Source organism: Cervus elaphus, chromosome 13 (assembly GCF_910594005.1).
Source record: "Cervus elaphus chromosome 13, mCerEla1.1, whole genome shotgun sequence".
Classification (NCBI taxonomy): Eukaryota; Metazoa; Chordata; class Mammalia; order Artiodactyla; family Cervidae; genus Cervus; species Cervus elaphus.
This window is the reverse complement of record NC_057827.1, coordinates 68,714,160-68,740,129: the sequence shown is the minus strand read 5'-3', so window position 1 is coordinate 68,740,129 and position 25,970 is coordinate 68,714,160. Positions and strand designations below refer to the sequence as shown.

General features: G+C 50.8%; 2 protein-coding genes across 2 annotated transcripts; one reads left to right on the top strand and one right to left on the bottom strand.

Moving 5' to 3' along the window:
• Positions 1–1,435: 1,435 nt before the first annotated feature.
• Positions 1,436–16,398, bottom strand: ZNF839 (zinc finger protein 839). The gene is made up of 8 exons (XM_043922261.1): positions 16,007–16,398; positions 10,096–10,947; positions 8,970–9,185; positions 7,284–7,376; positions 6,479–6,628; positions 4,017–4,157; positions 3,734–3,863; positions 1,436–2,664 (listed from the first exon to the last, which is right to left on the bottom strand). The coding sequence occupies exons 1-8, from the start codon at positions 16,301–16,303 to the stop codon at positions 2,465–2,467; spliced, it is 2,079 nt and encodes a 692-aa protein (XP_043778196.1). The 5' UTR covers positions 16,304–16,398; the 3' UTR covers positions 1,436–2,464.
• Positions 16,399–24,074: 7,676 nt separating this feature from the next.
• LOC122706957 (exosome complex component RRP45-like) lies at positions 24,075–25,555 on the top strand. Its single transcript, XM_043922560.1, has one exon. The coding sequence runs from the start codon at positions 24,160–24,162 to the stop codon at positions 25,480–25,482; it is 1,323 nt and encodes a 440-aa protein (XP_043778495.1). The 5' UTR covers positions 24,075–24,159; the 3' UTR covers positions 25,483–25,555.
• Positions 25,556–25,970: the final 415 nt, after the last annotated feature.

Genomic DNA, 25,970 nt, shown 5'->3' with positions numbered 1-25,970 from the left:
TGAATCTTGGGGACAGTTTGGCGTGAAGTAGGAAAGAATTGCTTTGCCAGGTGAAGGGGGCCACCCTGGGCTAATGCCCTCGAAACTGCATCCTGGGCTTCCATGGTGGCTCAGTGGTGAAGAATCTGCCTGCCAATGCAGGAGACGCAGGTTCAATACCTCAGCCAGGAAGATCCCACGTGGCAAGGGCGATGAAACCCCGTGCTACAACTGCCGAGCCCGTGCCCCGCCACGAGAACTCCCGGCAGTGAGGAGCCCGAGGCAGTCCCCACTCACAGCAGCCGGAGCAAAGCCCGCACAGCGACCAAGACCCAGTACTGCAGCCAGATATAAATAAACAAAACCAGGGGTGAGGGCGAGGCGCTGTGTGGCCTTACGGTCAAGGGGGCGGGTTTTCCGATTAGGACCAGGGTGCCCACAGGGCCTGCATTCTTTAAAGCCAGAGGTCATCTGGAGTCAGGGGCTGACCTTCTCTCTGGAGAAAGTCTCATCGAGTAGTTAACACGTTCCACTTGTTGGGACACCTGCCCAACAGAAGAGCTCAAAGATACTGTTCTGTGTATCCTGAATATTCATTGGAAGGACTGGCGCTGAAGCGTCAATACTTTGGCCATCTGATGGGAAGAACTGACTCTTTAGAAAAGATTCTGATGCTGGTAAAGACTGAAGGCAGAAGAAGGGGACGACAGAGGATGAGATGGTTGGATGGCATCACCAACTCAATGGACATGAGCTTGGGCAAGCTCCGGGGCTTGGTGATAGGAAAGCCTGGCGTGCTGCAGTTTATGGAGTCCAGAGTCGGACACGACTGAGCGACTGAACACTGGAGGAGGAACCGTGACCCTGCCCCAAGGCTGCACTTTTTCTCAGCTGCCCCTCCCTTGTCTCTCTGTACCCTCCCTTCCCTGATTCAGTTCAATTCAGTCCCTCGGTCCAACTTCCCTGATTAGCAACTGTTTGAACCTGCCCTTTTGAACTCAGAGGCTTCCCAGTGGTGCAGTGGTGAAGAATCTGCCTGCCAATCCGGGAGACACAAGAGACACAGGTTTGATCCCTTGGTCGGGAAGATCCCCTGGAGGAGGGCATGGCAACCGCCTCCCCGAGAATAAAGCCCACTCCTCCACAGCCCAGGGAGGGTGCAGCCCCCAGCCCCAGCCATCCAGGGTCCTTCCTGATGGTGTCGGCCAGTGCGGGGAAGGACAGCTGTGCCCTTTCGATGCTCTCATCTGAGTGTGGGCAAATGGCCCTCTCTTTCTCCCCAGGATAGAGCCAAGGAAAACATTCCGAGAAGAGACGGACAGACCTCGCTTGGTAAGTGGCTTTACAAGCGGGACATCGCGGGGCTGCGGCTCCCGTCCCGTGTCTCACTCTTCTCCACCAGGTGTCAGCACAGACAACATGCTTCCCTGCTTCCCAATAAAGTGCTGCCCAGGTAGCAAGCTTACGTATTTATTTATTGAACCCGGAAGCAGCTTCTCGTGTGGACCAAGTCTGGTATAAAGCAGAACACCACCGAGGAGAAAGGGGACGTAGTTTTCTGTGACTGGGGGACAGGGGAGACAACCCAGAACCAGGGCAGCGGTGTCACCAGCAACAGCTGTCAGAGGAGCCCAGAGTTAGACGTGTCGGAGGGGTGCATCACCAGGTAGCGTATCTGCCATCATCACAATAAGCAAGAGGTAGAAAAAGGTAGACAGTGAGGTAGAAAGACGTTATTCTTTATAAATAAAATGTTCATTTGTGTCAGTATTCACATTAGAAAAATACACTCCTTGAGACAGACCTTCTCTGGGTAAAATCCACACAGATCTAGGGCTGCGACTCTGACCCCATCTCACTGAGAGGGTTGCGGCTCCAAGCTTCCAGAGGAGCCATTCCAGGGGCCCAGCTGCAGGGCAGGCCCCTCCGCGTCCGTCACTGTGACCACATCCCCCTCCCCAGGCACTACGGAACCCAGATGGAACAAGAGAAGCCCATCGGAGTCTGAACAACCGTCTGCTCCTCTTCCTGAGATGACAGAGTGGGGCACCCGTCTCTGAGTGCAAAAGCCACGGCCTCCCCGACGGCGGCGCGGCCTCCAGCCCCTGGTCTGCGTGTCTCTCCGGGCAGCTGGTCCCAGCCCCTGCGGCCTGCAGGGCCCCCTCTGGACTTGGCATCTGCCGTGGCTGGGCTGAGGCCCCGGCTCAGACGCGGTGCCGTGCGCACAGTCGGCTGGCACGGCGTCCATGGACCACGCTTTCCTGGGCAGACGGGCAGGGGCCTCCGGAGGCTGGGCCTCACTGGGGTTGGACTCGGGGCTGCTCAGGTGGGAGCCACACGCCTCGCGGAAACTTCCTGCCTCTGCATTTCCAGGCTGGAGACTGAGGTGCTGCAGAGAGCCGGGCTCCCCAGGCCAGCCCCAGCGTCTGGACGCTCTCCCCGGGGAACGCTGCCACCTGGTGCTGGGCCCGTGTCCCCGGTGCCCCTAAGGGACAGGGGAGCCCCGGCCCAGGGCACCCTGGCGCGGGGCAGTGGGGTCTGCAGGCCGACTGTGAGCTGCCCAACCAGCCAGTGCTGCCGGCCGCCGGCCCGCCTGTGCCACGCTGCTCTCGCGCTCAGGAGCCGGTGTCGCGGGGCTTTCCTCGGGGTGCGGAGAGGCGCCCCCATTCACTCCAGGGGCAAAACCTAAACGGTTCGGAAAAACAGTCAGTTGTGTACTGTTGTCGGTCACATATCACTATCCAAACCAAGCTAGTCCAAAGTAACTTTCCTGCCCCCGAAACAAAAACATAAATCCTCCCTGTTACTTGGCAGCTTCCAGGAATGGATGAAACTATGAGGAAGCTCAGACCTGTGAGGCGAGGGGAGCTGTGTTCCAAACAGGTGTCAGAGTCCTCATTCTTCTCAGTGAATAAACCTGCCCTCCTGTCTGGAAGAATTAATTCCTAAGTTCAGAAGTGGAGGAGGCCTCTTTATATTAGAGACCTAAGGATCAGTTGGAAGGACTGATGCTGAAGCTGAAACTCCAATATTTTGGCCACCTCATGCGAAGAGTTGATTCATCGGAAAAAACCCTGATGCTGGGAGGGATTGGGGGTGGGAGGAGAAGGCGACGACAGAGGATGAGATGGCTAGATGGCATCACTGACTCGATGGACATGAGTTTGAGTAAACTCCGGGAGTTGGTGATGGACAGGGAGGCCTGGCATGCTGCGATTCATGGGGTCGGAGTCGGACACGACTGAGCGACTGAAGTGACTGACTGACTGAAGGATCAGGTAAGGTTATCAGGAAGCTGTGATAACATTTTAGAAAGTTACATAATCACTCTGAGTATGCCTGCAATATATTCCAGGTGTCTCATGGATCTGTTCTGGCTAGCACCAAAATAGAAGCTAGAATGTGTCTTGTTTTCAAATGGCAACTCTCAGCTGGCACTGACAGCCAAAGGGCTTTCATGAACGCCAAGCCATGGACTCATGTGTCCTGGGACCTGGCCTTGCTCTTGGGTCTCCCCAGCTCCTCGGGGCCCTCCCAGGTACAACCCACTCAGCACCACGAGACAGCTCTTCATTCCAATAAAGGGCTCAAGAAAACCCCAAAGACCCAAGACTCCTGGGGAATAAACACTGGGAGGCTGGGGTAAAACTCTTGAGAATCCAGAGGGGTCTCTGAAACGTGGCCACAGGCGCGCCGTCCCCACCCAGCAGCAGGTCTCTGAGTCCCAGGGCGCACACCACGAGGGGCGTCTTACCTGCACCGGCCGCTGGGGCACACGGGGCCGGCCTCTGCAGGACCCCGTCGTCAGCAGGACACTCCGCGGGGTCCTGGGGCACAGCGTCTCTCCTGGTCCTTTTCACTGAGGCCAGCCCGTCCTCTGCAATCTAGGGAGAGAAGACCCAACCAGCTAAGACTAGGTAGAAACAGGCCAACCGGCCCCTCTTCTTCCTGAAGAAGCGCTGTGAGTCCCAGTGGTCCGACCCCAACAATTCCCCGCTGGCCGGACGGTGGCCTGGTGCCCCTCGGGCCACGCCCACCTCAGTCGCCCTCTTCTGTGGACCCGCTTCCTTCAGCTCCTCTGGGGCCTCCTCCGGGCTGGTGCACGTGCAGGGAATGCAGTCTGCATGTACTTCTTTTTTCCTTAGGAATTCCTCTGTGATTCCTAAGGACTCGGCAACCTGAGAAGAAAGGGGCCCATAGAGATGCTTCACTCAAAACACAAGATTCAGAAGCATGTCCGCACTTAAGGATACAGGACTGAGTTTAACCCTGTGGCATCCCTCTGTACAGCAAGGTGCCATGAAGACAATGGGAAGGATGCAGACGAACTGTGGTCACAGAAGAATAATGTTCATCTGACACCACGGTAACTTTCTTGCCCACTCTTCTTCCTGGATGGCATCCATGCCTGCTCAACTGGCAGGTTATAAACAGGCAGGTGACCACTGCCCACCGGGGCATCTATGTGAGGCTTAGCAAAAAATCCATTACATTTTAAAAGCTACGTCATTTAAGGAGATAAAACATAGGACTTTCCTGGGGGCTCGGGGGTAAAGAATTCACCTGCTGATGCAGGAGACACAGGTTTGATCCCTGATCCAGGGAGATCCCACACGCCTCAGGGCAACTAAGCCCGGGAGCCACAGCTGCTGAGCCTGTGCTCCAGAGCCCGGGAGCCACAGCTGCTGAGCCTGAGCACCCTGGAGCCCGGGAGCCACAGCTACTGAGCCTGAGCACCCTGGAGCCCGGGAACCACAGCTACTGAGCCTGAGCACCCTGGAGCCCGGGAACCACAGCTGCTGAGCCTGAGCACCCTGGAGCCCGGGAGCCACAGCTGCTGAGCCTGAGCACCCTGGAGCCCGGGAGCCACAGCTACTGAGCCTGAGCACCCTGGAGCCCGGGAGCCACAGCTGCTGAGCCTGAGCACCCTGGAGCCCGGGAGCCACAGCTACTGAGCCTGAGCACCCTGGAGCCCGGGAGCCACAGCTACTGAGCCTGAGCACCCTGGAGCCCAGGAGCCACAGCTACTGAGCCTGAGCACCCTGGAGCCCGGGAGCCACAGCTACTGAGCCTGAGCACCCTGGAGCCCGGGAGCCACAGCTACTGAGCCTGAGCACCCTGGAGCCCGGGAGCCACAGCTACTGAGCGTGAGCACCCTGGAGCCCGGGAGCCACAGCTACTGAGCCTGAGCACCCTGGAGCCCGGGAGCCACAGCTGCTGAGCCTGAGCACTCTGGAGCCCGGGAGCCACAGCTACTGAGCGTGAGCACCCTGGAGCCCGGGAGCCACAGCTACTGAGCATGAGCACCCTGGAGCCCGGGAGCCACAGCTACTGAGCATGAGCACCCTGGAGCCCGTGCTCCACGAGAGAAGCCAGTGCAGGGAGAAGCCCAGCACTGCCTCAGAGCAGCCCCTGCTCACCGCAGCTAGAGAAAAGCCCCCGCAGGAGCAACAAAGACGCAGCGCAGCCAAAGAAAACAGACGTTTATCCGTTTATATTAAGTACTGAATTTGTATAAAACTACTGTGGACAACCCAAAAAACCCATATGGTATGTGACAATGTGGATCAAGATACTTCTTGCTATAGAAGTAGTGACTCTGAAACACTACCCTTTCTAGACAGGCAGCTCCATCGTCGGTATGATCAGATGTTAGGAGCAGTTAAAGTCAACATGGCCTAAGTGTTACTGATTTTAACACACCTGACCCTGCGTCGTTCACCTACTTCCTTGCTGTGTTCACTGGTTTGTTGTACGTTTTGAGATTCTAAATGTAAGTGAGATGATACAGCATTTGCCCTCCTCTGTCTGACTTCTCTCACTCAGCATAATACCCTCCAAGCTCACCCATGCTGTTAAAAGAGTGTGGCAAAACCAGACTACTGGTTTTGTGAAAGCCGGAAAAGACGACTGATAATTCAGTGCTGCCCTCCGCCGAGGGGGTAGGGTGTGGGGACTTGGCGCAGTCGGAGGTGCTCGGTGGGGTGAGGACCTGAGTCTCTGAGCTGGGTGCAAGAAGTTCCCCTGGATGACCTGCCCACGGGCACATGCTCTGCCCAGCGGAAGGTTTTACCCAAAACAAGTAAAACCACGTCAGTTCACATATTTTCGTCAAGGACCCAAAATAGCTAAAGGCAAGGATACTGAAATGGGAACTCTGTGAACACAACCACAGACAATAACTGCTGGTCCCTGTGTAACTCATCCCTTTGCAAAAACCTACATAACGAAGAAAAGATACCACCTATTCACTGTGATCATCGGTGAGGAGGAGGATGGTGGGTGTTTCCATTTTTTTTTATAGCTTATCTGCATTTCTGAGTTTTCTGAAAAAAGCATGTATCACGTTTATATTAAGAAAAAAAAAAACCTCCTTGATGGAAGAAAGAGCTAAACAGAAGCTGACTATGAAGAAGTCATGACTAAAATAAACCTCGTCCTCCTCTACTGAACAGTTTTCCCTTGGCTCTGGGTGGAACTTCCCACGGGAGCTTATTACCTTACTGTTGTTTACTTCCAGGGGCTCCTCAGAACAGGGTCCGGAACTATGGAGGTAATCTTGACACATTTTCTTAACCATTTTATGCAGCTCTTCAAACTCCTTGTATACAGCTGGGAAGAGAGGTTTTGCTAGATGACCTTTTTCAACCTCAGTGAAGATAAAGATGACAAAGGAAAAAAAAAAAATGTTTAAACCCAAGGCAAAGATGTGGGAAATACAGAGAGGAATCTTAAGGTGGGAAGGACATTCCTAAGCCCGAGCCGCTGTCAGCAGACTCGGCCTTCACTCCTCAGCGAGAGCCCACCTGTGCCCCGCACTGTGCTCCGTGGGGCAGCGGATGGCCTGGGAGAAGCAGCCCAGGAAACAAGCCAGCCCTGCAGAGGGCCGCCGGACAACGGTGGCCGGGGAACAGGACAGACAGGCCCTGAGGACCAAACAGGCACGTTCTGGGGCCAGCAGCTGGGGGAGGGCCAGGTCTCCATTCCTGGGGGTGCCTCCTGGAAGTGTGGGTGCAGGCGGCAAGGCCGCATCTCAGAGTGGGCTCCTTGGGGAGCATCCTGCTGAGCATCTCAGAGGAGGCGACGGGCAGGGGCGTGGGTGCGAGAGGAAAGGTGACTTGGCGCCTCCCGCACACCGGGGCATGCGGGCCTGCCTGGCGGCCCCGTGTGGGGCACCCGGGCAGGACCAGCCGGCCCACTTCAGCCCTGCATGGGGAGAGGAGATGATTCCCAAGGCCTGGCTCCTTCTAAGAAAATATTTCAGATCGTCCCCTCAGTCACTCAGAAACACTAAGAAGACCCACCTTCATCAGAAGAAATTCATACACGGTCACGACCTGAGCCAGCTGAGGCAGAGCCAACTCCACTAGATCGGCCCGGTCACACTGGTGGAGAAACTGCCGGAAGCAAGCATTTGACATCTTTGAAAGAATTTCCCAGCAGCCAGCAAGTTGGTGCAACAAAAACCACAGAAGACAGAAAGTTCCCTAAAGTCTCAGTGACTAAGCAACTCTCAACTGGGAGCGCTGTGCCTATTACTATATAGCTTACATGCTCACGTATAACAAGTCCTGTGATCAACTCTGCATTCAGAGTTTGACCCCCCAACAGAGCCCTGAGCGAGCAGTGGGTACCAGACCCTGGATAAGGACACATTCGCGGTGGGGAAATGGGTTTCTACTCCCAGGGCTCATCAACTGGTGCCAGAGCCGAAAACGCAGGCAAGTCTCGAGGCAGCCCGCAGCCAGGAGGCCACACCAGGGTGCGGTGTAGGCAGGAGGGGACGAGGACCTGGGGAGGGGCTGGGCTGGGGGGCGTGGAAGACGCAGGAGGGTGCAGTCCTCGGGACGGGACTGGAGCGAGTGACGGGAAAAGAAGCGTCGTGGGCACGGTGTCCCCCCACACCCTGGACGGGGCCCAATACCGGACACCTCCAGTCGTGTGTAAACCAGTGCCCATCCCTGGGGAGCTTCTCTTGCGCAGGATCAAGAGAGGCGCTCCTCAGAGGGCCCCTGATTCTCCACGGGACAGCACGGTGCTGCGGGTCCAGGCCACACGCTCCGGTGGCCTCACTGGCCTGACCCAGGGCTGCGTCTGCCACCGCCCTACATGGGGTGACCCGGAGCCAGCGGGGAGCGTCTCTGAGGCTCCAGTTCCTCATCTAAGTGGAGCTACTGACCCACAGGGAACTGAGCGCAGCTGGAACCCAGCAGGAAGCGCTCCCAGGATGGAAGCCATTCGCTCATTTCAAATGTTAGTGAGCGAAAAGCATCAGAAGCCACCTGACCTCCTACTCCTAAAGCTCACTCAGCCAGGACTTGGTAACAAGCCCGTGAGGAGGAAAGTTAATTCACCTGGGGTTTAAATTTCCCGCTGGACCCTGCAGCCTCCTACGCTTTCTAGGAAAGCCATTTCCTCTCTGAAAACCACTTTCCCCTCATGTGTAGTTTGGAGGCCAGGGCCCAGAAAGCCACTCTCTCTGGGGCCGGTTGTCTCACGACCTTATCTGTGATTTCCCTTTGCTATTTTTTTTTTTTACTTATTTTCTTTAAGATGCAGGCAAATAAATACATCCTCGCCAAAGACAATGTAAGTTTAGGGTCCCACTCTTCTACGCCAATCCAACTAAATTCAATAAAACTACTTTCAAGGGGCTGGAATGGAGATTCTAGAGTTCAAAACCCAAAACACACTTTTATATCTTGAGACTTTTTACAAAAAAAAAGAATCATTTCTGTTCTTTTCTAAACTACTTCCACGCAAACCCAAGTTATAATTATTCTATGAGTTAGAAAGGCAAGCAGCTGGTAGACCTAGGAATTATTTCGGGCAATGCTATATTTGAATAGAGCATTCATCTCATTACACATCAGGTGAACTGTCTGAGTCGATCTGGGCATTTTACTCGGAAATTCAGAAACCTGGAGTGAGTTGCCACATACCATGCCAGAGACACGGGTTTCAAGAACGGGGCTCTAAGAGCGACGCACCTCCTGGAGCCTGGCCCTGCTCCTGGCGGCCCCAGCAGCCCCCGGCGGATGAGCCGCGCCACTCCGCTCCAGGACGGCCATGCTGGGCTCTGCGGGGACCACGGAGTAGCCGCTTCTTCTAGGTCCGGGACGTCTCTCTGATCCCAAAAGGGCTGAAAAACTTCCATTTTTTGGTTCAGACACCAGCGCTTCTTCAACTTCCACAGACTGACCATTCTAGATTGGGGTGCACACCCAAACCAAAATAAAACAATCATGCTTTATACTCTGTAATGAAAACCTTAGAGCAGAAAAAATATCGTCAAAGCAAGAAACTTGTAAATTATTCTTCTGGGCATAATCAAGACACATTAATGATAATCAATGCATCTTAAACAAAGGTTCCCTTTAAGATATCAGATGAACACCAGCCTGCAAATCTGGGCTGACAAACCATAATCATGGAGTGGTGCCCAAAATGAAACGAAAAACTCATCTGATGTCACTGGCACCTAAAAAATTGACCTGAGTTTCGTTAATTCATAATTCACCCATGATTTTTAAACTTTTTTTTTACTGGATACACTTCAAATACCATAAAAGTCATCCTTTAGAAATATACAGAGAGGTGGATTTTAGAAAATTAACCAGGCTGTGTTAAGGTCAGAGTCCTAACCACTGGACTGCCAGGGAAACACCTCAACTGCTGTTTTTGAAATAACGGACTAGTGTACACGGCACACAAATGCTCACCACACACACTGGGTTTCAGTAAATAAATGCTAGCGTGGTAATGCAAATCCACGGTGACTGGACCTGCTTTGTGAGTTTCAAAAGGGGAAAAGCGGGGAGAGAACCTGGCAGGCCGCATGTCACTGCAGACGGTCCAGGAAGCAGCCTTGTGGACCAGCGCCCCCCGCAAACCTTCCCCAAGGCCACGGTCACGTCAGCGTCAGCAAGAGCGCCTGCGATGTCTCCCTGACCGGCCCTGAAGGACCGGCACCTGTGTTCCCGGGCACTGAGTGAGCCAGGCTGCCCAGACAGGAGACACACCTCTCCGTGACCACCCAGCAGCAGTGCAGACACATGACGTAAAGCCAAGGACAGCGTGCAGGAACGGGGACACGACCACCGACAGAAAGGTTACCTGCCGGCCACGTCGTGCTGGTGCAGCCCCCTCCTCAACTGGCAGAGCTGGCGTAGGTGGCCCCCGGGACGCCAGGCTGCTGGTCTCACCCTCCGTGGGGCCCGTGATCATGCTCCCGTTGGCTTTCCCAGATGGCGATGCCTCAGGCTCCAGTTGGCCGTGGCCTGGGTGAAGTTTAAAGTGCCGGGCCAGCCCCCCCTTTCCTATGTATGACTTTTCACAAGTCTGACACTTGAAAGTTTTGGGCCTCAGGGAGCAGCTTGCTAGGTCGAAGAGCGCCTGCCTCCCTCTCTGGTCTTCGTCTTCTTCCACGCTCAGCTCAGCGTAGTCGTCGGAGTCGGATGGGTGACCATCGGCCAAATCCTCTGTCTTGATGAATTTATAATCTTTAGCTTTATACTTGGGAGGTCGAGATATCCGTCCAGAACGTGTTTTCACTTTTAAAGACTTCTTTAGTTTCTCAGCGTGTTTTGTTTGCGAGCTGGAAATAAATAAATTTGCTGAACTGGATGAAACAGATGTGATCGCTGGCAGGTCAGAGGCCGACGGAGGGACTGCTGCAGTGCTCTGTCCACTCAGAGGCTCAGCGGCCAAGACTGTCTTCACGGGGACTGGCCGGAGGGCGGGCAGTGGCCTCTGGATGAACACGTGAACGGGAGGCGGGGGTGGGTGACTCAGGACTCCTGGCGGTGTCCCCAGCAGCTGAGAGCGGAGCCCCGCCGCGCTGCAGCGCCCGCTGGGCGGCGGGCCTGGCCTGGCCGACTTGGGCTGGATGGCGGCCAGCGTGGGCATCGGCTTCTCCTGGCCTTTCATCTCTCCAGACCTTACCTTGATGCAAATGGCTTCCAATTGCTTAAAGACAGAAAAAGAAAAGAAGCACTGTGCTTATCAACATTTCCGCAATTTTGTTCCCATCTTAAATGCACTGCTGAAATTTTTTTCTTACACATCTTATATATAAAAAAACTCTACATCTATTGTGTTTACACTGACGTTTCTCAACCCTTCTGCCCAGTCCATAGTCATCTATTTTACGTCACATCTATTTGATGTTAATATCACATTTAATAGCACATCTCTTGTACTTGCATATATAAGAAGCATTTGCTTATATACACAAAAAGTTCAAATAACTACTGACCACTCCTACATAAATGCCTTCTGATAGCACTGGGTTGGCCAAAAAGTTCATTCAGGTTTTTCTGTACAATCTTATGGAAAAAACCGAATCAACTTTTTAGCTAAACCAGTATCTACTACATCATTTAAAAAAAAAAATCCACTCAGTTGAGCTCATGAACCATTAAAAAATATCCTTCTTTATAGTTTTACCACGTGTACTTTTTCTTAGTACTCTAAATTGGACTCAGTTCAATACGTGGCCTTATTTTTTTAAAGTTTTCAGTGAAATTCTGGAAATAAAAAAAACCATAAAGAACTATGCAACTCGGGTCCCCACCACCTACGTTATGCCACGCCACAGTACTAGACTGGGACGTCCTCTGGCCCCCGTCGGTGTGCCTTTTTTCACCCTACCCTGAACATGCTGTTTGTCGTTTGCACATGTTCTTTATGTCACACTTGTGCTTAGTCGCTCAGTCGTGTCCAAGTCTGCGACCCCATGGACCACAGCCCACCTTTGTCCATGGGGATTCTCCAGGCAAAAATACTGGAGTGGGTTTCCATGCCCTCTTCCAGGGCATCTTCTCAACCCAGGGATCAAACCCAGGTCTCCTGCATTGCAGGTGGATTCTTTACCAGCTGAGCTACCAGGGAAGCCCACATTATACTTGTAGGTATCCCTAAAAATAAGTAGTTCTGTTTTGATGTGTTTTCAAACGTTATATACGTGACCATCATCTCTGGTATGCTGGTGGGGTTTTTCCCTACCTTGCTTGTGAAATTCACCCGTAGGGAGGTGCACAGCCCACGCGCGCTCATTGCTCTGTAGCAAGAGGCAACAGGTGGCCTCCCGCCCTGCGCTCTCAGCCTGCTTTGCGCCGTCACGGATCGCAGATGTGTGTGCACACACCAGGGCACACACCTAGGAGATGGGCTGCATTTCTTCACCAGCTTTTATTTTTTAACATCTAACAAATTTTTATTTTATCCTTTTGTCCCCATGGCTTGTGGGATCTTAGTTTCCCGACCAGGGATAGAATCTGAGCCCTTGGCAGTAAAAGAGCAGAGTCCTAACCACTGAATGGCCAGGGAAGTCCCTAACAAAATTTTAAATGCATGTGCTTTTCGACCCCGCAATCTTGCTTCTTGGATCCCAGAAGAAACACTGGCACTGTCACAGGGATGTAAGTCTAGGAGGGTGAAGGCAGCGCCGTCTGTAACAGAAAGCACCCGCCAAAGGGGAGGGCTGCGGCCAACTAGGTTCCACAAGTATTTTTTGAAAAGAGTATTTATTTATTTGGCCATGCTGGCTTTTAGTTTCAACACTCGGTATCTTCAATCTTTACTCTAGCCCAGAGGATCTTTAGTGTAGCATGCAAACTCTTAGTTGTGACATGCAAGATCTAGTCCCCTGACCAGGGATCAAACTGGGCCCCCTGCATTGGGAGTGTGGCGTCTTAGCCACCAGACTCCCAGGGAAGTCCCCACCAAGTTACTGAGCAGTGACCTTGTGCCTGATACAACGTCGAGGGGAACAGGGGCAGCAAAACGAGGTTCCTGCCCTCACTGAGCAGAAACAAAGAGCATCTTTCTTCAGGGAGAAAAGACAGATAAACCTCATCACCCAGAGCTGGCTTTCTCAACTCGCCACAGCTGACATCTTGGACCAGTAAGTCTGTCATGCCAGCTGAGCTGGGCAGCGTTGAGCACAGCCCCACCTCCACCCAGCGGAAGCCAGCAGCACTCCCCAAGCTGTCATCATCAAAAATGTCTCCAGGGACTTCCCTGGGGGTCCAGTGGTTAAGAACCTGCTTTCCAGTGCAAGAGATGTGGGTTCCACCCCTGGTTGGGGGAACTAACATCCCACGTGTCTCTGGGCAACTAAGCTGGGGCACCGAACTCCAGAGCCTGTGCTCCACAATGAAGACCCTGTGAACCGCAACTAAGTCCCAATGCAGCCAAACAGATGAAAACCAAAACCAAAATATCGCCAGACGTGCCAAGTGCCCTCTGTGGGGCAAAACTGCCCCCGCTGAGAGCCATCACTAACAGGGCGGCCACCAACAGGCCGGGACTCAACCCCTCTACCAAGGAGAGGGTCAATCAAAATATAACACAGGACAGAATGAAAACCCACACTGAAATCAAGTTGGAGGTTGGAATAGATCTGTCTGCACATTATATACTTACTACAAACAGCAGACAATTCAATATACTGGTTTTTGAGGAGGTGTGCAGAGCTGGCCCTGAGTCACTATGAATCAAATGACAACTAGCTTTACTTTGCATATCTTTTAAGAGTCACATTTGTTTCTTTTTACTACCAATCACTTAGAATGTTTCTCTAAGCTCTTGAGGTATTATCAGATAATGCCAATAAAGACAGACAGACAGACACACACACACACCCCAACACAGAGCAAATCCTATTGTTTCTGAATTACCACAGAGGCAAAGCTGGTCTGATTTTTTAATCTGCTCCGAAGACTAGTTTACCAAGTGGGTATTCTACCTGATACCTGTTATATGTCTATTTCATTCAACAAACTTTTCCTAAGAATCACTGGGGGCAAATTCATAAACAAGTCAGGTCCCAGCCTCACCCGTGGGGAGGCGGGGTTTCCCCTGCCATGCCTGTCACCTGCAGGCCTGCTGACTCAGGTCTGTACTTTGCCTCAACATCTGTACTTTCAAAAGCTCCACTGGTAAATCTGAAGGCAGACTAGGTTAATCAAGGAATGCTGATAGGAACACACCACCACCGTGGTGCAACAGGTGCAGTAAGAGAAGCAACAGCTCAGGGCTGCTAGGCTTCCCGGAAGAGGTGACCTCCGCAGGGGAACTTGTAGGATGAGTAGAATTTTGGGAACAGATATTCTAGGTGTAAGGAAAAACATGTGTGAATGCATGGATGCATGAAAAGGGGGCACTGTGTGGAGGAAACCGGAAATATCTCTGTGGGGCAGGATATATGTGGGAGGGGTAGGAGCTGACCTGAGGGAGTGTGTTCACTCAGTCTGTACCTTCTAATCCACACCATCCTCCCCTGCCTGTGTTCTCCAATCACACCTGGGTCCCCGTCCCCATTGCCTCTCCTCTTCTGCATTTTCAACTCGGACCCACCCTCCCAGGTCTAGTTCAGACCACCCCTTCTCATCCCCTTGGCCAGAAACAACCTTGCCCTTTCTCAGTGCATTTGGCTCACTGTCCTATTTAGTGAGTATCTCTAGCTTTCTGACCGTGACCAGAAGTTATCTGAGTGATGAGTCACCTCCTGGTCACATCATAACCTCCATCTCTGTGGCCTTTGTGGCACAGCCAGGGGCAAAGGGTATTATAAGAACTGAATGCAAAACCACAGTATCGTGAATACATTAAGTATTTATATCACCCCAATGAGAAGAGCTACAGAACATGATCATGCTATCCAACTCCAATTAAGTTTGCTTTCATTTTTGGGAATACATCATTTTTGGACTCTTTCCTAAGTTATCTAATCCAAAAAGCCAGAGCCACATTCAACAGGCCCTGGAGTGCAGCCACGCCTCGGGGAGCCTGGGGGTAATCACTCAGCCTCTCTCAGCTCCTCCTTCATCTGTAAAATACTGATAAAAACACTTTTGTGTGGTTGCTGAGACCCAAGCAGTCCAGCACAGTGCCGGATACAGAGAGGAGAGGGACAGACTCAGCCACCGGAGCCCTTCTGACTCCACAGACCTGCCGTGCAGGACTGCAGTGGGAGGCATTTGTTTCCTCAGCGCAGGAGGAGACAAACCTCCTACAGATGAGGAAGCCAAAGTCAAAAGAGTTAGAAGTACCCAAGGTCACACTTCTAAGAAGGTTTGATGTTTGGGCAGTCATACTTGTCTCCCCAGACTTTAGTGAGACAACTCTCCAGTCTTGATGACCAACTGGGTACGACTCTTAGCTGGCCAAATCCCTCAGTCAGAAACAAAAACATAAACTCAGTGAAGCCTGCTGATTCTATTCTCGACCTATGTCGTCTAACGGCAGGATCTCTGTGGCACTTTTGGAGTAAGAAGCAAGGTGACATTTACAAGCCCAGTGCTGAAAGCGGATGAGACTTTACAGGTGACATGAACGACCTCAGGGACAGATGCTACTCTGGACCCTCTGGGATGGGAAGACCCATGTTCGAGTTGCAGCTTCCTTAGCGGCCAAGAGCTGTGTGACCCGGGAATCAGGGTTTCATTCATTAAGCGAACGTCAGGCAGCGGCCGGGTCTGTAACAGGGGTTGCAAACGCAGACGCCACCACTGCGAGCGGAAGGTGCTGCATCAAGTCACTAGAAGGTACTTCGTTCTGCCCCCGAGTCTCGGCCGGGCCACTTGCAGCACCTTCCACCTGAAAGACTCTCTACGTTGGTTCCTCTTAATCCATTCAGGTCTCCGCTCCGGTGTCAGGCCTGGGAACCCCTCACTCTGGAGCAGCCCCCAGGTCCGGCCCCTCTTCACAGACTGTGTTCAAACGCCGCACCCGCAGCAGCGCCCGGACACCGTGAGTGCTCAACGAAATCGGGACGAAACGTCTGCGAGAGGAGCCCCGGGCAGGATCCCGGCGGCGTGGAGCTGACGGTGCCGGCGCGCTGACAGGGGCGGGGGGCCTGCCGTCCCCAGGGAGCCGAGTATGGGGATGCCCTGAACTTTAACGGCCGGTCTCTCGGGCAGGAAGGCTCTAAGGCCCAAGCGGAGAAGCCTTCCTTCCCCGCGCGAGGCCTCTCGGCCCCCTCTGGGCCTCAGTTTCCCCATGGCCCCTCCCGGCGCCTCACCTGCGGAGGCAGCAGGCGCGGCGGGCGCGGGGGCTCGGCCCCGGGGCCGCGCTGCAGGGCGGCCTGCTGGGCCGCGTCCCGCAGCCGCCGCGCCGCGTCCAGCACGCAGGGCGGCGGCGGCGGCGGCGGCGGCTCCGCGGGCGGCTGCGCCTTCGTCACCTGCTCCAGGACCCGGCGCAGCTGCTCGGGGCCCAGTGGGGCCACGCGAGCGGCGCTCCCGCGCTGGGAAAAGGGAGCCCGGCCGTCTCTGCAGCCGTCCTCACAGCCATCCTCAGCTTCCGGCTCCGCGTCCGCCATGACAGCCGACGCGGGGACTCGAACCCGGGTCGCTGAGCGCCGGCGGCTCAAATGTGCGTCACCTGGGACGGGAGCCAGCTACGAGTGCCCCTCAGGCCAAGACACCTCGGAAGGCGGAAGGCGACCGCACCTGACAGAGCCGGCCAGTGGGCGGGGCCTCAGTTGGCCCCGCCCTACCGCCCCTTCCCCACCCCGAGGAGGCTACCCAGCCACATTGCCTCATTGCCAGGCCTTGTTCATGTTTCACCTATCACCCCAAGCAAGAGGTGTCCAGCAAAAAGTCTTCGAGGTTTCAGAGCTCCTGGCCTAAGGTCATATTGTCCAAACGCTCTCAGCGTCACCTGAAGACCCTGTCTGGACCTGCGGAGGCATGGGTCAGCAGTGGCCTGCGGCAGGGGCAGGGGCTCTGGGTGCATCAGGCCTGGGTGCAGCATAAGCCCTCTTGGAGGAGGTTGGAGGTTAACCCCATCATAGAGTCACAGAGCAGATGACCCACAAACTGCAGAACAGTTACACCAAATAAATCCTCATGCTGTTAAGACAGTTCTAGCACCTAAAACAGATCTCCCAACCTGGGGATCTGGCAAAGGGACTGAGAACCCCCAGGGGAATTTGACTTTGGAGGGCAGTGGGATTTGGTTACAGAATTTACACAGGAATGGGGAAATAGACTCTTGGAGGGCACAAACAAAATGTTCTTTACACCAGGACCCAGGAGGAAGGAACAGTGACCCCACAAGAGACTGACTCAGACTTTCCTGTGAGTGTCCATGAGTCTCCCGCAGAGGCAGGCGCGGGTCAGCGGTGGCCTGCTGCAGGGTCAGGGGCACTGGGTGCAGCTGTGTGCACATGAGACCTTTTGAAGGGGGTTGCCATTGTCTTCGTCAGGGCTTCCCTCCTAACTCAGTTGGTAAAGAATCTGCCTGCAATGCAGGAGACCCGGGTTCAATCCCTGGGTCAGGAAGATCCCCTGGAAAAGGAAATGGCAACCCACCCCAGTATTCTTGCCTGGAGAATCCCATGGATAGAGGAGCTTTGCGGGCTACAGTCCATGGGGTCACAAGAGTCAGACAAGACTTAGCAACTAAACCACCACCATCACCACCATTATCTTCATTACTTCTGCCATAGTTTGGTCTCAGTCAAACAACAGGGAGGGAACACAGCCCCACCCATCAACAGAAAATTGAAGATTTACTGAGCATGGCTCTGCCAAATAGAACAAGACCCAGTTTCCCCCACAGTCAATCTCTCCCATCAGGAAGCTTCCATAAGCCTCTTATCCTTATCCCTCAGAGGGCAGATAAAATGAAAACCACAATCACAGAAAACTAATCAAACCAATCACATGGACCACAGCCTTGTCTAACTCAATGAAACTATGAGCCATGCGTTATAGGGCCACCCAAGATGGACGGGTCATGGTGGCGAGTTCGACAAAATGTGGTCCACTGGAGAAGGCATTGGCAAACCACTTCAGTATTCTTGCCTTGAGAGCCCCATGAACAGTATGAAAAAGCAAAAAGATAGGACACTGAAAGATGAACTCCCAGGTCGGTAGATGCCCAATATGCTACTGGAGAAGAGTGGAGAAATAATTCCAGAAAGAATGAAGAGATGGCGCCAAAGTGAAAACAACACCCAGTTGTGGATGTGACTGGTGATGGAAGTAAAGTCAGATGCTGTAAGAACAATCTTGCTTGCATAGGAATCTGGAATGTTAGGTCCATGAATGAAGGCAAATTGGAAGTGGTCAAACAGGAGATGGCAAGAGTGAACATCGACATTCTAGGAATCAGAGAAAAAGAAATGCAAAAAGCAAAGTGGTTGAGGAGTCTTTACAAATAGCCGAGAAAAGCAGAGCAGCTAAATGCAAAGAAGAAAGGAAAAGATATACCCATGTGAATGCAGAGTTCCAAAGAAGAAAGGAGAGATAAGAAAGTCTTCCTCAGTGATCAATGCAAAGAAATAGAGGAAAACAACAGAATGGGAAAGACTAGAGATCTCATCAAGAAAATTAGAGATACCAAGGGAATATTTCATGCAAAGATGGGCACAATAAAAGAAAGAAATGGTATGGACCTAACAGAAGCAGAAGATATTAAAAAGAGGCGGCAAGAATACACAGAAGAACTATACAAAAAATATTTTCATGACCCAGATAACCACAATGGTGTGATCACTCACCTAGAGCCAGACATCCTGGAATGTGAAGTCAAGTGGGCTTTAGGAAGCATTACTACAAGCAAAGCTAGTGGAGGTGATGGAATTCCAGTTGAGCTATTTCAAATCCTAAAAGATGTTGCTGTGAAAGTGCTGCACTCAATATGTCAGCAAATTTGGAAAACTCAGCAGTGGCCACAGGACTGGGAAAGGTCTGTTTTCATTCCAATCTCAAAGAAAGGCAATCCCAAAGAATGTTCAAACTACCGCACAATTGCACTCATCTCACATGCTAGCAAAGTAATGCTCAAAATTCTTCAAGCCAGGCTTCGACAGTATGTGAACCATGAACTTCCAGATGTTCAAACTGGATTTACAGAAGGCAGAGGAAGCAAAGATCAAATTGCCAACATCCATTGGATCATTGAAAAAGCAAGAGAGTTCCAGAAAAACATCTATTTCTGCTTTATTGACTACACCAAAGCCTTTGACTGTGTGGGTCACAACAAACTGAAAAATTTGTTCAAGAGATGGGAATACCAGACCACCTTACCTGCCTTCTGAGAAATCTATATTCAGGTCAAGAAGCAACAGTTAGAACCAGACATGTAACAGACTGGTTCCAAATTGGGAAAGGAGTACATCAAGGCTGTATATTGTCACCCTGCTTATTTATCTTATATGCAGAGTACATCACGTGAAATGCTGGGCTGGATGAAGCACAAGCTGGAATCAAGACACCAATAACCTCAGATACGCAGATGATACCACCCTTATGGCAGAAAGGTAAGAGGAACTGAAGAGCCTCTTGATGAAAGTGAAAGAGGAGAGTGAAAAAGTTGGCTTAAAACTCAACATTTAGAAAACTAAGATCATGACATCCGGTCCCATCATTTCATGGCAAATAGATGGGGAAATAATGGAAACAGTGACAGACTTTATTTTTTTTTTGGGGGGGTCCTCCAAAATCACTGCAGATGGTGACTGCAGCCATGAAAGTAAAAGACACTTGCTCCTTGGAAGAAAAGCTGTGACCAACCCAGACAACATATTAAAAAACAGAGACATTATTTTGCCAACAAAGGTCCATCTAGTCAAAGCTATGGTTTTTCCAGTAGTCATGTATGGATGTGAGAGTTGGACCATAAAGAAGGCTGAGCGCTGAAGAATTGATGCTTTTGAACTGTGGTGTTGGAGAAGACTCTTGAGAGTCCCTTGGACTGCAAGGAGATCAAACCAGTCTGTCCTAAAGGAGATCAGTCCAGAATATTCATTAGAAGAACTGATGCTGAAGCTGAAACTTTAATACTTTGGCTACCTGATGTGAAGAACTGACTCACTGGAAAAGACCCTGATTCTGGGAAAGATTGAAGGCAGGAGGAGAAGGGGATGACAGAAGATGAGATGGTCGGATGGCATCCCTGACCCAAAGGACATGAGTTTGAGCAGGCTCTGGGAGCTGGTGATGGACAGGGAAGCCTGGTGTGCTGCCCTCCACGGAGTCGCAAAGAGTCGGACACGACTGAGGGACTGAACTGAACTGAACTGAGAGGGAGTTCAAAGTGTGCATTTTTATCACGTGTGGTCCCCAACCCCAAAATTGTCTCCCTGTCAGCCCAGCCCTCCTGCCCACTCACCCAGAGGGGGCGCACCTCGAGGGCATGCTTCACTCGTCAGTGCCTGCTGGTTCACGCTCAGGGAATGAATGAAAGATGCATGAATATGAATTAATGAATGAATGGGCAGAGGAACCTCCCCACCCCTTTTCACACGTCAGTCGCCCCCTCTTCTTCCTTTCCCAGTCTCCCCTCCTCTACCTTCCTGGTTCCCAGTGTCTTATAGCCACAAGCACTAAGGGGGGCATAGGGCCGTAGGTCAACAAGTACTGACTAAGCGCTTGTTGGGTGAGTCATCATCCCTGCCGTCCACATACAGTCTAGGCTGGAAGTGAGGAAACTAGCGTTTGCAGCATAATATGGTAAATCCGTGATGCTCATGGTTGGGGAAGCTGGGGGCCAGGCTTATTTATACAGAAAAGTTTCCAGTAATCTTTCTGATAATTTTTCTCTCAACTGGACCACCACGATCATCATTCAGCATCATCATCACCATCATCTCATCATCATATCATCTTGCATTCACTATGCTCTCTGCAGTGTCTAACTTAATTCATTAGTAGCCTCACTAAGGATTGGCCAAAAGAGAGATCAGATTTGTGGAATTTGTTCCAATTTCTTAATCCTTTTCTTCTTTCATTTAAAAAAAATTTTTGAATGAAAGACTTTCTCATCCTTTCATCCTCAAATGTCAGACAAGTCCTCTCTAAGAAAGAACTGTCCCCTCATCTAGAACATAGTATACTGTTTATCTTTTTTGAGCCCGTCAGGGAGGAAGAACTTTCCCTCTATCCTCTTATGTTCAGTCTCTGGGGGCTTGTGAATTAAGCTGACAAAATACAGATTAACAAGAGAAAAGACAAATGTTAGGGTGTTCCCTGGTGGCCTAGTGGCTAGGATCTGGTGTTTTCACAGGAATTCTGGATTCAATCTCTGGTCAGCAAACCATGCTGCATGGCCAAAATACACACCTAAACACACGAAAAAGAACAGGCAAATTTTAATATAATGTATTTTTATTAATGTACCAATGGAATTCACAGAAAAATGTGGCAGTTAGAATGTGGGGCTTACACATTATCTTAACAGGGGAAGGGATGGTGGAGACGGCACTTATGGGAAAACAAACAACATAGAAAAGATAAATAGGCCCTTACCTAGAGTAGATGGGAGGTAAGATAGTTTCCTGACAATGCCTGCTTAGGGGTGATGGCGGCTTCTCCTGTCCAGTAATGAAAGTCAGCCTTGCCTGGTTGTTGCCAAGGAAGAGGATTTGGGACAACCGAATTCTTTTGGAAGGCTCTACTTTAGGCGGAAGAGACTTTTCAGGAGCTAAAACGGCTTCTGTTCAAAAATAATTTTTATGCCATAGAGGTGAATTCTGGACTCTTTCAACCCTTGTTTAGGGAAAGTTATGGGCTTGGAGGGCAGCAACTTAGGCTGGCTCCCCCTCTGCAAGGTCTCTGCATCTAAGAAGGTGCCTGTCATCTATACCCAACGTGTCGATGCCGAAAGCGCAGCCTCTCTACACTGGTGCGGAACCACATCTCGGAGACAGAGCTTTGGGTGAAGTAGAAAAGAATAGCTTTATCGCTTTGCCAGGCAAAGGGGGACGCAGCGGCCTTGTGTCTCTCAATATAGTGTGTCCTCCCCTGGGAGGACTTGATGAGGCGTTTTATAGCTTCAGCCCCAGGGTGGGGTTGCTGACAAGACTACAGTGTGTACAGGGCCGGTGCTCCAGGAGTCTCAAGTGGTCAGTCTCCTAATCTTGGTGCTCCTCTGCGGCTTTCAGTCTTGCCTCAGGCCCTTTCTTAGCTGTTCCTCCCTTGATTAGCAACTGTTGGAATTTGTCCTTGGGACTCCGGGAAGGTCATGGAGGCTGGAGTCTTGCCTACAAACAAGACATGGGGGACAGAAAGGCTTCCGGGGTCTTCCCTGGTGGCCCAGTGGTAAAGAATCATCTGCCAATGCAGGAGACATGGGTTCGATCACTGATCCAGGAAGATCCCACATGCTGTGGAGCAACTAAACCCATGCACCAAAAACTACTGAGCCTGTGCTCTAGAACCCGGGAGCCACAACTACTGAAGCCCGCGTGCCCTAGAGCCTGTGCTCTGCAACGAGAGAAACCACCGCCAAGGGAAGCCCACACCCAGAGTGGCCTCCACTCTTCACAACTAGAGAAAAGCCTGCGCAGCAACGTAGGCCCAGCACAGCCAAAAATAAATTAATATAATAAAATAATAAAGGCTTCCATGCCTAGGAGCCCACAGGGTCCTGCTTGACTTCAGTGTGAAATGCAATCTGAGTACAGGTGCCTATTCTAGGGGTCAGGAGCCCCAGGCATTCCTTCTAACTAACTGTTCATAATAATAACAGTCCCATCGCACTTTTTTTAAAAAAATAACTTTAAAAAAAATAAAAATAACTTTATCTATTTGTTTATTTAATTTTTGGCTGTGCTGCGTCTTCACTGATGCATGCAGGCTGTCTCTAGGTGCAGGGAGCGGGGCGGGGGCTACTCCGGTTGCAGTGTGCGGTGTGGTTGCGATGGCTTCTCTCGTCGCACAAAGGCTTCAGTAGTTTTGCTTCCCAGGCTCTAGAGCACAGGCTCAGCAGTCGTGGTTGGTGCACGGGCTTAGCTGCCCAATGGCATGTGGAATCTTCCCAGATCAGAAGTTGAACCCTTGCGTCCTGCGTTGACAGGTGGATTCTTTACCACTGAGCCCCCAGGGAAGCCCTCCATCACACTTTTAGTACACAATGAGCACCTGCCAAAGGCGAGAAGCCTGTAGTTGTGGATGTGAGCTGTTACTCACTTAAATCAGAGCTTAAGGCATATTTGAGAAAAGAATGAATGAATGATCTAGTAGATGTTCTCTTCTGGGATTTTCTCAAACATGATTGAACCTTGACGTAAGATGGCATCCACCCTTAAAAGCCTTCGCTAAACTAAAAACTCCTGGGAACTTCCCTGGCAGTCCAGTGGCTAAACCTCCATACTCCTCATGCAGGGGGCCCCAGTTCAATCCCTGGTGGGGAAATTAGATCCCACGTGCTGCAACTAAGAGCTCACATGCCACAACTAAAGACCTGCATGCCGCAATGAAGATGGAAGATTCCGCTGCCTCAGCTAAGACCCAGGGCAACCAAATAAATAACAAATATTTTTTAAAAATCTAAAAATGCCTGACTTGGACTATGAGTGAGAAATTCATCCAGCTGCCCTCTCGCCACATACTGCAGAACTAAGAAGAAGAAATGTGAAGTCTAACCAGCCACAATGGCTATCATCAAAAAATCCATAAACAATAAATGCTGGAGAGGGTGTGGAGAGAAGGGGATTCTCCCACACTGTGGGGAGGAATGTAAATTGGTACAGCCACTATGGAGAACAGTATTGTTTTTTAGTCGATAAGTCGTGTCCGATTCTTTTGCGACCTCATGGACTCTAGCCTGCCAGGCTTCCCTGTCCGTGGAATTTCCCAGGCAAGAATACTGGAGTGGGTTGCCTGCATTGACAGGGGGTTCCTTTTACCACTGAGCCACCAGATGGTAAACCAAAAAAAAACAAACCCTAAAAATAGATCTACCATGTGCTGTGATCAGTCGCTGCAGTAGTGTCCAACTCTTTGCAACCTCTGGACTGTAGCCCTCCAGGCTCCTCTGTCCATGGGATTCTCCAGGCGAGGATACTGGAGTGGGTTGTCGTGCCCTCCTCCAGGGGATCTTCCTTACCAATGGATCGAACCCATATCTCCAGCATCTCCTGCATCGCAGACAGGTTTTTTACCCACTGAGCCACCCGGGAAGCCCAGAGCTATCATATGACCCTACAGTCCCACTCCTGGGCACATATCCAGAAAAAAACATGGTCTGGAAAGATTCCTGCACCCCAATGTTCAATGCAGCACTTTTTACAATAGCCAAGACTTGGAAGCAACCTAAATGTCCATCGACAGAGGCATGCATAAAGAAAATGTGGGGCGCCGCGGTGCGAGCTGGGCGCGCGTGAAGAGGTTCGAGTTCTGTTTTCCCCGCGGATTCCAGTACTTGTTGGTCTCCTGATTCGACGGCATGAAGGAGACGCCGCTATCAAACTGCAAGCACCGCTTTCTGCTCCGAGCCATTGAAGAGAAAAAGTGGCTGGATGGCAGACAAACCTATGATTATAGGAACATCAAGATTTCATTTGGAACAGATTATGGGTGCTGCATTGTGGAGCTTGGGAAAACAAGAGTTCTTGGACAGGTTTCCTGTGAACTTGTTTCTCCAAAACTCAATAGGGCAACAGAAGGTATTCTTTTTTTTAACCTTGAACTCTCTCAGATGGCTGCCCCAGCTTTTGAACCTGGCAGGCAGTCAGATCTCTTGGTGAAGTTGAATCGCCTCTTGCAAAGATGTCTAGGAAACTCGAAGTGTATAGACACTGAATCTCTCTGTGTTGTTGCTGGTGAAAAGGTTTGGCAAATACGCGTGGACCTGCATTTATTAAATCATGATGGAAATATTATCGATGCTGCCAGCATTGCTGCAATTGTAGCCTTATGTCACTTCCAAAGGCCTGATGTCTCTGTCCAAGGAGATGAAGTCACATTGTATACACTTGAAGAACGTGATCCTGTACCATTGAGCATCCATCACATGCCCATTTGTGTCAGTTTTGCCTTCTTCCGGCAAGGAACATATTTATTGGTGGATCCCAGTGAACAAGAAGAACGTGTAATGGATGGCTTGCTGGTGATTGCCATGAATAAGCATCGAGAGATTTGTACCATCCAGTCCAGTGGTGGGATAATGCTGCTAAAAGATCAAGTTTTGAGATGTAGTAAAATAGCTGGTGTGAAAGTAGTGGAAATTACAGAGCTAATACAAAAAGCTTTGGAGAATGACCAGAAAGTTAGGAAAGAAGGTGGAAAGTTTGGCTTTGCAGAGTCTATGGCAAATCAAAGGATTACAGCATTTAAAATGGAAAAGGCCCCTATTGATACCTCCGATGTAGAAGAGAAAGCAGAAGAAATCTTTTCTGAAGCTGAACCTCCTTCAGAAGTTGTTTCTAAACCTGTGCTGTGGACTCCTGGAACCGCCCAAATTGGAGAGGGAATAGAAAACTCCTGGGGTCATCTTGAAGACTCTGAGAAGGAAGACGAGGATGAAGGTGGCAGTGATGAAGCTGTCATTCTTGATGGTGTAAAAATGGACCCAGGTGTAGAAGTCTCTAATATTGGAAGCCAAGATGCCCCTATAGTGCTCTCGGACAGTGAAGAAGAAGAAATGATCATTTTAGAACCAGATAAGAATCCAAAGAAAATAAGAACACAGACCATCAGTGCAACACAAGTAAAAGCAGCAAGTAAAAAGCCAGTGAAGAAGAGAAAAAAGAAGAGAGCGGCCAATTAAAGCTCACATAGTTGTATATTTGTGCATATAACTATTAAAAAGATATTTAGTCAGTGCTAAAAAAAAAAAAGAAAGAAAATGTGGTACATATACACAATGGGATATTACTCAGCCCTTAAAAAGAATGAATAATGCCCTTTGCAGCAACATGGATGGACCTAGAGAGTATCATACTGAGTGAAGTCAGACAGAGAAGGAGAAATGTCACATGATATCTCTTATATGTGGAATTTATAAAGAAATGATACAAATGAACTCAAAATAGAGACTCACAGACTTAGAAAATGAATTTATTGCTGAGAAAGGCATAGTTAGGGAGTTTGGGATGGACATGTACACACTGCTCTGTTTAAAATGGATAACCAACAAGCACCTATTGTGTAGCACACGGAACTCCAGTCAATATTATGTGGCAGCCTGGATGGGAGGGGAGTTTGGGGGAGAATGGATGCTTGTATATGAATGGCTGAGTCGCGTCATTGTTCACC

Excerpts from the sequence above, each read along its gene's own strand:
- LOC122706957 (XM_043922560.1), top strand. The coding sequence starts at position 24,160 with ATGAAGGAGACGCCGCTATCAAACTGCAAGCACCGCTTTCTGCTCCGA.
- ZNF839 (XM_043922261.1), bottom strand. The coding sequence starts at position 16,303 with ATGGCGGACGCGGAGCCGGAAGCTGAGGATGGCTGTGAGGACGGCTGC. Across the intron at positions 4,158-6,478 it reads TGGAAGTAAACAACAGTAAG|GTTGCCGAGTCCTTAGGAAT; the intron begins GTAATAAGCTCC and ends CTTTCTTCTCAG. Across the intron at positions 3,864-4,016 it reads CACAGAAGAGGGCGACTGAG|ATTGCAGAGGACGGGCTGGC; the intron begins GTGGGCGTGGCC and ends TTCTCTCCCTAG.